General features: G+C 43.3%; 1 protein-coding gene across 4 annotated transcripts in view; it reads left to right on the top strand.

Annotated features, from left to right (window-relative positions):
* Nucleotides 1–12,884, top strand: part of LOC128697549 (fibronectin type-III domain-containing protein 3a) — a 662,917-nt gene that overhangs the window by 547,869 nt on the left and 102,164 nt on the right. For all 4 annotated transcript variants that reach the window (XR_011393145.1, XM_070094072.1, XM_053789316.2 and 1 more), the window contains one exon: nt 4,635–4,798. Coding sequence is in view for 3 of the 4 variants with exons in the window: in XM_070094072.1 (XP_069950173.1) it covers nt 4,635–4,798 (164 nt within the window). In the remaining variant the exon portion in view is untranslated. The remainder of the gene's footprint in view (nt 1–4,634; nt 4,799–12,884) is intronic.

The raw sequence follows: 12,884 nt of genomic DNA, 5'->3' as shown, positions 1-12,884 counted from the left end.
CACATCTGCTAGGAAAATGATAGGATGGATAATGAGAACCTTCAAAACAAGGGATGCCAAGCCAATGATGATCCTTTTTAAATCACTTGTTCTCTCTAGGCTGGAATACTGCTGTACACTAACATATCCATTCAAGGCAGGTGAAATCGCAGATCTAGAGAATGTACAGAGAACATTTACTGCACATATAAGTTCCCTTAAACATCTTAACTACTGGGAATACTTGGAAGCATTTGACTTGTACTCACTGAAGCGCAGGCGAGAGACATCACAATCTACACCTGGAAAATCCCAGAGGAACTGGTCCCAAATCTGCACAGAAATCACTCCCTACGAAAGCAGACTGGGCAGACTGTAAAACATACCCCCCCCCATGAAAAATTGGTTCGCTATTAGTACACTAAGAGAAAACAGTCAGTGTCCGGGGCCCAAGATTGTTCAACAGCCTCCCACCAGCCATAAGGGGAATTACCAATAGACCCCTGGTTGTCTTCTAGAGGGAGCTGGGCAGATATCTGAAGTCAGTGACCGACCAGCGGGGCCACGAGTCGTACTTTGGACTGTGTGTCCAACAGTAACAGCCTAATTGATCAGGCCCTTATCCACCGGGAGGCCTGATCATGGACTGGGCTGCGTGGACGTTGATCCCGGAACTCCAGGTATAATTATGCGCATGTCACTCATCTCTGTACAAATATTGTATAAAAAATTATTTGTCGTCGTCGTCGTCGTCGTCGAGCATTTAAAGAGGCCTCCACAGTGAAAGTAGCTTTTGTTTCTCAAGACATTGTACTCCTGTTATCTTTTTTGTTCCATTCTCATATCCAACAAACAATCATAGTGCTACATCATACTTCTCTAAAAGTATGCTTTTTTTTTTTTTAGGCAGGATGTCGGTAAAGATGAAATTGTGTGTGTGGGGGGGGGGGAGGTGGAGATATTACATAGCGAGCCATGTCGTCCCGGGGAGGGTGGCAACTACCTCTCCATAGAGCACTTTCACCACTTGTGAACACAGCAGAATTCTGAACAATCGGTGCTCTTAATAGAGCCAGCTCTACTAATCAGGAAGACTCAAGAGTACGCACTGTCCGAATCACAGTACAGTGATTCATTAATGCTAAATTTGGGGGAATGTGAACTTGTAAAGTACACTTACAAAAAGGTTTCCAGCAGGACCTGGAGCACCTGCTTCAGAAGTGGTCTCGCAAGACCATCCACCTTCAGAAGTGGTCTCGCAAGACCATCCACATCCAGTCAGCTCAGTGGATGAGCCTCGTCTCCCTCTCCACCACATAACTCCTCAGTCTATAGAATAAGGGAACACCTGTGTCCTGATACACACTCCCACTCCCCCTACATTCCAAACTCGAGTGACTATGGTCTGTGAAATGTGATTGTCTGCATAAATGAACGTATTAAAAAAAGGTTCTTTGTGGAATGTTAAGCGTGTTCTTAGAATGTTTGAAGGTTCAAAGCTGTGACGCTGTTGAAATAGGTCAAGTGTAATGGTGACCCTCGCAGAGGATCTCCCACTCAGAGGATCAGTTGGTGGTGGTGGTTGGTTGGTGGTGGCGGCAAGGTAGTTGACGTGGTTGGCGGCGGCAAGGTAATTGACGTGGTTGGTGGGGGTGGTGGAGGTTGTGTACGTGTTGGTGGATGTGGATTTTTTTTTTATACAACTGAATACATCAGCGATGTGCTGTTACCCGCTTCTCTATGATAGGTAGATTTTGTTCTGGCTGTATAACTATGTTTTCCACGTCATGTTACGTGACTCAGGATGAGCTATACAAGTGAAGGGAGGGAGGCAGGGAAGTTGAGGGTGGTAGTGAGAGGGGAAGGAATGAGGATAGACTGGTGGTACCATCTATCTTGATAAGCAAGATACATATGTAACAGTTAGGTATCTTTATTCCGAAGCTTTTCTTCAGTCGAATACAGAAGAGTTCGCGGAAGTAGTGGAAATGTGAAGACGATGTAATCAGTCCATCACCCTTGAAGACGTCGTCTTCAACTGTTGTACATGTGTCTTGCTTATCAACTTGTCGGTATTGTATACCATTTTCATATTCACCATCTATCTTGTCAGTATCGTGATATATACGATTGTTCTGCGTACTGGCTGACTGACATTATCACGTGTCAAGATTGATGGACTGAACACACAATCCAGGCTAAGGGACTAATTACCTCAAACTCCCCCATCTTTCACATTTTTCTGCATTGGACTGAAGAAGCCACTGTGTGGCTAAACGTTTCTAGAATAAAGATATCCAAATGTTGCAAAAGTGTCTCATTTATTAAATCATCAGTGAACTTCCCTCTTCATCCTTGTCAGCTCTTGTACCCGCCTCATGAATATAAGATAACACGTAAGAAAGTAGGAGCACTGCAGCAGGCCTACCGGCCCATTCTTGGCTAAAAAAAAATACTGGCCCAACCCATTATCAATATTCACCGAGGAATAAGCTTTGATAACCCTATCAACTCGTGTGCGATTCTAACTCAAATTCATCCCCTCTCACTCGTGTGTCTAATTTATCAACATGTCGGTTCTCTGAACCATTTATCTACAAACCTGTCAGACACTGCAACTTCTTGGGATGTGATGAATGGTTTGAAAAACCGACAAGTTGAAGATTGAGACACTTATACAGTATATGGGAATCTTTATTCAGGAAACGTTTCGCCACACAGTGGCTTCATCAGTCCAATACAAAGAGGAAGGCGTAAGGAGAGGAGGAGTATGAGGTAATCAGTCCCTCAGCCTGGAGTCGATGTGTTCAGTCCATCAATCTTGTAGAATGTACAGCATAGGGCCGTAGACGTGGCTTATATACTGTAGTGAGGTGAGGTGAAGCAGGCGGAGGCGGGGCCATAGTGGTACCATCCACTAGTCGAAGTAGGTCTTCATCCAAAGGTTGAACACGTGTTGAAGAATTCTTTGTAACAAGATCCCATAAAGATTCCCATATGCTGCATAAGTGTCTCAATCTTCAACTTGTCGGTTTTTCAAACCATTCATCACAACCTTTGGACGAAGACCTACTTCGACTAGTGGATGGTACCACTATGACCCCGGCCTTCCTCTTTGTATTGGACTGATGAAGCCACTGTGTGGCGAAACGTTTCCTGAATAAAGATTCCCATATGCTGCATAAGTGTCTCAATCTTCAACTTCTTTGGATCTTAATACTTAGGAATTCTTCGCTTGCCTAATTCTTGGGCACGACCTACTTCCACATTGAACAAATGTAACACCACCTATGACTGCTGCACCTCTCCTGCCATACGGTTTATAAGCTGCTTCTCCGCTCATATACCGTATTCTATTCAAGATTGATGGACTGAACACATCGACTCAAGGTTGAGGGACGGATTACCTCATTCTCCTCCTGTTCTTCAAGTTTCTCCTACGTATGGACTGATGAAGCCACTGTATGGCGAAACGTTTCCTCAATAAAGATACCCAAGAGTTGCACATGTGTCTAATTTATCATCATTATCTAACCTATATTTGAAGCTGCCCAAGGTTTTAGCTTCAGTAACATTACTAGTCAGACTTCCACTCGACTATATTTCCAAATCAGTACTTTCCTATATCCTTTCTAAATCTAAACTTTATCCAATTTGACTCCATTATTTCGAGTTCTTTCTTGAAGGGATATCCCCATTACCTTGTTTATATCTCCCTTGTTTATGCCCATCTTCCACTTATACACTTCAGTCATGTCTCCCCCGATTCTGCGTCTTACAAGAGAATGTAGGTTAAGTGATTTGAATCTTTTTTCGTCATAAAGACCTCCGTGACATGCTGCCTTGAAGAAATAAAACAGAGGCAACCTTTTACTGGGACTTTTCTGTACGTAGAGCTTAATTAAATAATAAGATTATCCTGGGTGGCTAACCCTTCGGGGTTAAAAAATCCGAAGAAAATCTTATCTTAATAACATCCTAACAACTAACATCCTGTTAGTTGTTAGTTGTTAGCTGTCGGTATTTTATACCATTTTATTGTTCAATCTGTCAGACACTGCAACACAAGGGTATCTTGGTAAAATTTTTTGTACCTAACAACCTGTCGGTATTTTATACCATTTTATTGTTCAACTAACATCCTACATAGAGCGAAACGTTGTTAGCGATGGTTTTGTTTCTTGTTTTTATGCAGATAGGTTCGTATGTATTATAGTATCTCGGGTAAATTTGTAGATGAATAGTTCAGAGAACCGACATGTTGATAAATTAGACACATGTGCAACTCTTGGGTATCTTTATTGAGGAAACGTTTCGCCACACAGTGGCTTCATCAGTCCGCTCATATGCGGTATTCTACTCAAGACTGATGGACTGAACACATCGACTCAATGTTGAGGGACTGATTACCTCATTCTCCTCCTGTTCTTCAAGTTTCTCCTACGTATGGACTGATGAAGCCACTGTGTGGCGAAACGTTTCCTCAATAAAGATACCCAAGAGTTGCACATGTGTCTAATTTATCAATATCTCGGGTAAATATTGATTTTAATAAAGGCTTAATCTGTCTGTATGTCTTTGATATATTACTGACTACCTGTCTTGTATTGCGCGTAGTGTTACCAGGAGTAATACTAATAGGTTGTGTTGCACAGGTCCAGCCAGCGTGCGGATGGTGTCGACCAACTCGTCACCGCCCATCCCACTACCTGTGCAGGTGCCGCCAGGACACGTCGTGCAGCAGATCGTTGACGAAACTGGCACCCTCAGACACGTCATCCTCTCTGCCCAGCCCGTGCCCATGCCCATGTGCCCCTACGTGAGTACCAGCCTCCCTGTTTAACAGCTTTAGTATTTACTCATGAGTTTGTTCCCTTACGTCAGTAAATGAGTTTGCAGATTCAAATTCACGAAGAGTGAAATCCGATTGAAAATGTCTTCGTTGTTGAACAGGATTGAAAGAGAAGTCATAAAACCCATATAAAGGTCATGAAAAACCACGCATTTGGGTTTAGCTCTTAGATTATGATAATTAAGCTCGTGAAATGATAAGTACTGCAACATATACTGTACGAATTCGTAAGGTAAATCCTTCGTGCGTACGAAAGACGTTCGAAATTCATTGATTAAAAGGACATATTTTAGAATAAAGTATTTTTTCTTCTAATTTTAAGTATGTATCGGCCTCCAGTAAATTGAAAAAAAAAAACTGAGTAAATTCAGCATACTAAGAGTCAGCAATATTTGAAGATGTTAGGTTTCTTTGCAAGTATCTTCACCAGGTGACGGATTGAACATTAAAATGGTATAAAATACCGACAGATTGTTAGGTAAGACACATATGCAACAGTTAGGTATCTTTATTTCGAAACGTTTCGCCTACACAGTAGGCTTCTTCAGTCGAGTACAGAAAAGTTGTAATAAAGTTGGTAGAATTACCGACAATATGTAAAGTAAAAGGACACAAGTGCAACATTAGTTGCGTTAGTTGCACTTCCAAAGTTTGAAACAATGCTCTTCTCCAGACTGAGGGACTGACCACCTCAAAACTTTAAGGGTGATGGACTGATTACATCGTCTTCAGGTAAGACACATATGCAACAGTTAGGTATCTTTATTTTGAAACGTTTCGCCTACACAGTAGGCTTCTTCAGTCGAGTACAGAAAAGTTGATAGAAGCAGAAGATACTTGAAGACGATGTAATCAGTCCATCACCCTTAAAGTTTTGAGGTGGTCAGTCCCTCAGTCTGGAGAAGAGCATTGTTCCGTTGTCTGAAACAATACTATTGTTTCAGACAACGGAACAATGCTCTTCTCCAGACTGAGGGACTGACCACCTCAAAACTTTAAGGGTGATGGACTGATTACATCGTCTTCAAGTATCTTCTGCTTCTATCAACTTTTCTGTACTCGACTGAAGAAGCCTACTGTGTAGGCGAAACGTTTCAAAATAAAGATACCTAACTGTTGCATATGTGTCTTACCTAACAATCTGTCGGTATTTTATACCATTTTAATGTTCACATCGTCTTCAAGTCTCTTCTGCTTCTATCAACTTTTCTGTACTCGACTGAAGAAGCCTACTGTGTAGGCGAAACGTTTCGAAATAAAGATACCTAACTGTTGCATGTGTGTCTTGCCTAACAAGGTGCCAGATCAACCAGGCTGTGATGGACATGTGGGGCAGCGGGCCTCCAGCAGCAACAGCCTGGTTTACCAGGCAAGCACCAGACGAGCCTGGCCCATGGCCGGGCTCAGAGAGCAGATAAACTCTCGAAACTCTTCAAAGGTATATCAAAGGTAAGTTAGCAATAGTTTGAGAGGTTGTAATCACGAAGAAGCATACACAGATTACCGGGTGTGAGGCATTACTGAACGACATGTGAGAGTTGAACTCGTTTTTTTTTATAGACAGCTTGAACTCGTGTGATGTAGCACAGCCGGAAGTACAGTGAAAGCGTATTATAACAAGTTACACCTGGTGGCGGTGTCATGGTTAATAATAGCGGAGCTGTCCACACGATGAACAGTCTTCCTAGTGGGGTGATAGAGGCTAGGACCTTGGGTAGCTTTAAGAAGAGACTGGACAAATATATGAGTGGGAGGGGCTGGGTTTGATTGGTGTCATGGGGTACGGGAGTTATTTCTTGGGAAGCTTTAGGTAGATGTCGTTTTGATAAGGACCTGCCTCGTATGGGCCAGTAGGCCTTCTGCAGTGTGTTAGGTAAGACACATATGCAACAGTTAGGTATCTTTATTGTGAAACGTTTCGCCTACACAGTAGGCTTCTTCAGTCAAGTACAGAAAAGTTGATAGAAGCAGAAGATACTTGAAGACGATGTAATCAGTCCATCACCCTTAAAGTTTTGAGGTGGTCAGTCCCTCAGTCTGGAGAAGAGCATTGTTCCATAGGGTGATGGACTGATTACATCGTCTTCAAGTATCTTCTGCTTCTATCAACTTTTCTGTACTTGACTGAAGAAGCCTACTGTGTAGGCGAAACGTTTCACAATAAAGATACCTAACTGTTGCATATGTGTCTTACCTAACAACCTGTCGGTATTTTATACCATTTTAATGTTCTTCTGCAGTGTTCCTACATTCTTATGTTATGTTCTGATGGCAGATCAAATACCACCAAGGAGAAGTATGGCGAGTCCAGTGATGATAATGAACAACCTGGTTAAGTGAACGTGTTGTGTTGCTTAGTGTTGCACGAAGGCTGGTCTGGGGTGGGGTGGGGGGGCTCTTCTTGACAACAGCAACACTAGCTTTATCTCACAAGTAACTTGGAAATAAATGGTATTAAATACCGGCACAGTGGAAATATGAACACATATGCAGTATAATGTGATCCTTTATTGACAACGTGTGTGTGACTTGAAAAAGCCCACTGTGTGGGTGAAACGTTGTCAATAAAGGATCACATTATACTGCATATGTGTTTATATTCTCACAAGTAACTTGCTCTTCACAGTACTTGCGTGAAAGTTTTCACACAGTTTTTCCTACTACGCTCATTGGGGCATCAGTCACACATACCACGCCCTGAGTCACCTGTTGCCAGATGCTCTTGTTGACCCGCCAAACACCAAACAAGCCTGGCCCATGGCCGGGCTTCGAGAGTAGAAAAAAACTCGTAGCTCATCAAAGGTATCTGTGTACCTTTGATATGAACATTAAAATGGTATAAAATACCGACAGGTTGTTAGGTAAGACACATATGCAACAGTTAGGTATCTTTATTATGAAACGTTTCGCCTACACAGTAGGCTTCTTCAGTCAAGTACAGAAAAGTTGATAGAAGCAGAAGATACTTGAAGACGATGTAATCAGTCCATCACCCTTAAAGTTTTGAGGTGGTCAGTCCCTCAGTCTTGAGAAGAGCATTGTTCCAAAGTATGAAACAATATGGAGAAGAAGTGACAGGATGAAGCTTTTATAGCGCCAAGAGGTGAGACGTAGGCCACTAGGAGAGGTAAGAACTCAGATGTTGACAGGTCAGGTCCCTCCAGTTTCATACTTTGGAACAATGCTCTTCTCAAGACTGAGGGACTGACCACCTCAAAACTTTAAGGGTGATGGACTGATTACATCGTCTTCAAGTATCTTCTGCTTCTATCAACTTTTCTGTACTTGACTGAAGAAGCCTACTGTGTAGGCGAAACGTTTCATAATAAAGATACCTAACTGTTGCATATGTGTCTTACCTAACAACCTGTCGGTATTTTATACCATTTTAATGTTCAATCTGTCAGACACTGCAACACAAGGGTATCTTGGTACAGACCTGCAATCAACTTCGACAACTTCCACTAGTGAGAGGGGCTGGATTTGAGAGGGACCTGACCTGTCAACATCTGAGTTCTTACCTCTCCTAGTGGCCTACGTCTCACCTCTTGGCGCTATAAAAGCTTCATCCTGTCACTTCTTCTCCATATTGTTTCATACTTTGGAACAATGCTCTTCTCAAGACTGAGGGACTGACCACCTCAAAACTTTAAGGGTGATGGACTGATTACATCGTCTTCAAGTATCTTCTGCTTCTATCAACTTTTCTGTACTTGACTGAAGAAGCCTACTGTGTAGGCGAAACGTTTCATAATAAAGATACCTAACTGTTGCATATGTGTCTTACCTAACAACCTTTGATATACCTAGAAACCATATTTTAACAGTTTGCCTTTGACTTACGCCTTTTCTTCTTTGTTTTTTTTTTTTAATTACTGAGGTGCCCGTAGGGACCTCAAGGAACTTAGTGGAATCTTTTGGCGTTGATAAGTTTGTGGATTTCTTTTTTTTTGGGCCGATGCTGGCTATAACTTGGTATGTGAGTATTTATTTGTGTTGAATATTTATTCTCGTTGCTTTTATTTGTTGATTTTATTCTTATTTTTATTGTGAGTTCTGACTTAAGAGGTCAAAGTGCTCCGTAAAAGTCATAACTACATTAATTGTGGCAGTGATGTTTAGTCAAGGATAGAGGCAGGAGCCATGAGTTTCCATGGACAGTGTTCCAGGGTGTCTCCGCTTTCCAGGTGAGGGGAGTCAGGCAGGGTGACTCCGCTTTCCAGGTGAGGGGAGTCAGGCAGGGTGACTCCGCTTTCCAGGTGAGGGGAGTCAGGCAGGGTGACTCCGCTTTCCAGGTGAGGGGAGTCAGGAAGGGTGACTCCGCTTTCCAGGTGAGGGGAGTCAGGAAGGGTGACTCCGCTTTCCAGGTGAGGGGAGTCAGGAAGGGTGACTCCGCTTACCAGGTGAGGGGAGTCAGGAAGGGTGACTCCGCTTTCCAGGTGAGGGGAGTCAGGAAGGGTGACTCCGCTTTCCAGGTGAGGGGAGTCAGGAAGGGTGACTCCGCTTTCCAGGTGAGGGGAGTCAGGAAGGGTGACTCCGCTTTCCAGGTGAGGGGAGTCAGGAAGGGTGACTCCGCTTTCCAGGTGAGGGGAGTCAGGAAGGGTGACTCCGCTTTCCAGGTGAGGGGAGTCAGGAAGGGTGACTCCGCTTTCCAGGTGAGGGGAGTCAGGAAGGGTGACTCCGCTTTCCAGGTGAGGGGAGTCAGGAAGGGTGACTCCGCTTTCCAGGTGAGGGGAGTCAGGTAGAGTGACTCCGCTTCCCAGGTGAGGGAAGATGGCGTGAGCTTAGTTTCCAGACACGACAGATTTTGTGATGTTGTACCTCGTCCCTGCCACTGCAACACCATTTACTAGCATGGGAAGCTACAACCAGTGTGACCCATGACATCAGTACAGCTCGCATTCCCCACCAGGAAAAAGTGGCTTACCACCAGGGCTCAAAACAAGGGATGCCTCACCAGTGACTAAACACATGCGTACACTCGCATGGAATGTTCTTGTGCTAGCATCTAGTTTCAAGGCAGGTGTGGTATTAGAACTGGGAAACGTAAGAGTACACGAGGAGGTGAAGCATAACTAAGTTCGTCACACGCACGCTAGTGTCGAACAACACGCTAGTGTCTTTGTAAAGTCATCGTCTGATGGTCAGATGGTTTCGTATCATCACCTGATGATCATTTGATGAAGGTGTTTACTCAGTAGATGAAACGATCGGGAAAACAAGACACTCGAGACTGCTGCTGTTCACTTTGCCGTAATTAGGATCCTGTGTGCTAGTAGACTGTTTTGGGTGGCATCCTGCGGTGTATTAGTATACATTATATAGGAATGTGCTTTGCAGTAAACGGAAGTAGAATAACAGCACTTAGCCTGGTTTCACTGCATTAAAGTTTTGTTTTACAACCTTTTTTTGTGGTAAGTGCGCTAGTTTGTGGGGCAAGTGAGTCGAGTGACATGAAGTAACATGGGTTCATTAAGGACATGTCGTTGACGCGTCACTTGTCAGAGGCGTCACTGAGGTCATTGTATATCATGTGGGTAACATGGGAGTGTCACTGGTGTGTAACATACTCTATTATAACATGCCTTGGGCTTAATGAACCGAGTAACTTCATTCCTCATCCCATCCTTCAACTTTAACATCATGCCTGGGAATATCATCGCAACCAGTTTAGTTCCTCTTGGTTAACTGCCTAATTATAGGTTAACTATTTGTACTATGTAGATAAATGGTTCAGAGAACCGATAAGTTGATAAATTATACACATGTGCAGCACTTAGATATCTTTGAGGAAACGTTTCGCCACGCAGTAGCTTCATCAGTCCTATACAAAGAAGAATGGTGAAGATCAGAAGGAGTTTAAGATAATCAGTCCCTCAGCTTGATGAAACCTCAGGACTGACGAAGCCACTGCGTGAGGAAACGTTTCCTCAATAAAGAAACCCAAGTGTTGCACATGTTCTTATTTGTACTATGTTATCTAACGATAACATATTTAGTTTTTTATAGTTTAGGTTAAGTAGAAGGTAACGAAAACCAAGGCATGCGAAAAATGTCCGTCTTGGAGGACAAGTTAGTAGGCTGATGTATGCTGCTGATGTAATGGTAACTCAAGAAGAACGGAAGATAAATTGGTATAGAATACCGACACGATGGAAAAAATACACATATGCTGTATAATGCGATCCTTTATTGACTTCATTTTGCCCACACACTGGGCTTTATCAAGTGACAGATAATCAGACGACCTATGCAGGTCAGTTTCAAATCCAACCTTCCCAATGTTCTCCACCTGACTCTCCACCCTATATATTCGTGTACAGTCTACTCAGGTAGTTCGGTTTGACTTGATAAAGCCCATTGTGTAGGTCGAAACGTACTCAGAGATCGCATTTATTTTTTTCCATCCAAGAACGGAAGCGGGGGTCAACGCCCCCGCGTCCCCGTCCATGACCAGCCCTCGTGGTGAAAACTAATGAAACTTGCCAGGATTCGAACCTGGTTTCTGATCCACACTCGGCTGCGTTATCTGTTGCGCCACAAGGTTTTTTGTATCAGCGTGTAATATGGTTTGGCGTCATGCGTGGTTAGATTATAGTGGATTGAGTAAGAGTGAAGCAGGGGGGCGCCCAAGTGTCATGCAAAGGCAGCCGCCTCCTTCCCATTGTCTTTCATGTGTTTATCTAACACACTCGGGATGCCTCTCGCTTCATGAGTATGTCTACCAGTGTATGTGTATCGTAATTCACTTCATTTACTCTCATTGTAATAATTTCTTAACGTAGAGGATTGAAGGTCTGTTATGCGCAAATTAAATACTGATAAAGTTCATTTGCAGCGGAAAAAATATTTGTGGAGGAAACCAGAGTCGTAGTAGAGGATTGGGACGCAGGCACTGATGCGGTTACCAGGCGTTGATGTAAACACAGCAGTGTTGGGTTGAGGGTGGGTGGTGGTGGTGGTCTCAACCTTCAATCAACTCCTACACCCTTCCTCTTGCCTCTACCATCTTGGTTACTTGAGTAATTTATATCTGCTTAGTTTTAATTTTAATTCAGAATCCTTATTAATTTCGAGAAACTTAAAAAAAAAAAGTTCAGTACAAATTAGCAGTGTGATGTAAACATGAATATGCTTCACTATTAATGCTGTCAGTGTTGGTATTGAGAACGAGTGACTAGGTTCAGAAGGCTTGGATGACCTAGACTCCTAGAGAGTGCAGCGTGTGTATCCATTACAGCAGTGTTCATCCTATACCCCATGAGGAATTGTAGTCACTCCACGAAGGAACCTACCCACTGCCTGATTCACATGACTATTACATTTCCATCTGGCAAGTGAATGCTTATCTTGCCCTTTACTTGTTTGATTTAGTATCTTATTCTTCAGCCATGAAAGAATCGTCTTATACATCAGACCAGTTAAGATTTAAATTTAGTAAAAATCTCGTTTCCACGGTGTAGTTTTCGCATCTTGCCACACACTCATCCTTAAAGAGGTTATAAATATTTTTACTTACACTTTGATTCTATATTTTACTTTAAATTTGTTAAGCTGTTGGTTTCTGACATCATCGTCTCCTGTAATCCGGTCTCCGTGAACAAACGAGGCACTGCATTCCCGTTATTCACAAGAGTTCAGCGACATTATGCGCCGCTATTTATTATAATCATGGAGCGCTAAACCCGTAGGATTATACAGTGCATGTGGGGGGATGGAAGGTATTCAGGCTCAATTTAGGGAACCGGAGCACAGACCCAATTCCCTAGATCAAGAGCCCCTCACTAGCGTCAAGGAACCTCCCTTGAGGGGACGCCGCTGTTTAATTAAGGTCCCACTCACCGATGCTTGTCCACGTAGGGAGTTGGCACCCTCCACTGATGTCACCTGTAGCTATTGATCTACAGATGTTATTAACCAGATGGTAGGTAAAAGACAGGTATGCACTGATAAAGGCAGTGATCTTGCAGTGCCACTCACAGGGTTGACCAAGTGGTTAACAGGGAAGCCTGGCCTGGGGCTGGGTAGAACCCTCGAAACCGGTCACTGGTAA

The sequence above is a fragment of the Cherax quadricarinatus genome, chromosome 44 (assembly GCF_038502225.1).
Source record: "Cherax quadricarinatus isolate ZL_2023a chromosome 44, ASM3850222v1, whole genome shotgun sequence".
Classification (NCBI taxonomy): domain Eukaryota; kingdom Metazoa; phylum Arthropoda; class Malacostraca; order Decapoda; family Parastacidae; genus Cherax; species Cherax quadricarinatus.
This window is presented reverse-complemented; position numbering and strand designations above follow the sequence as displayed.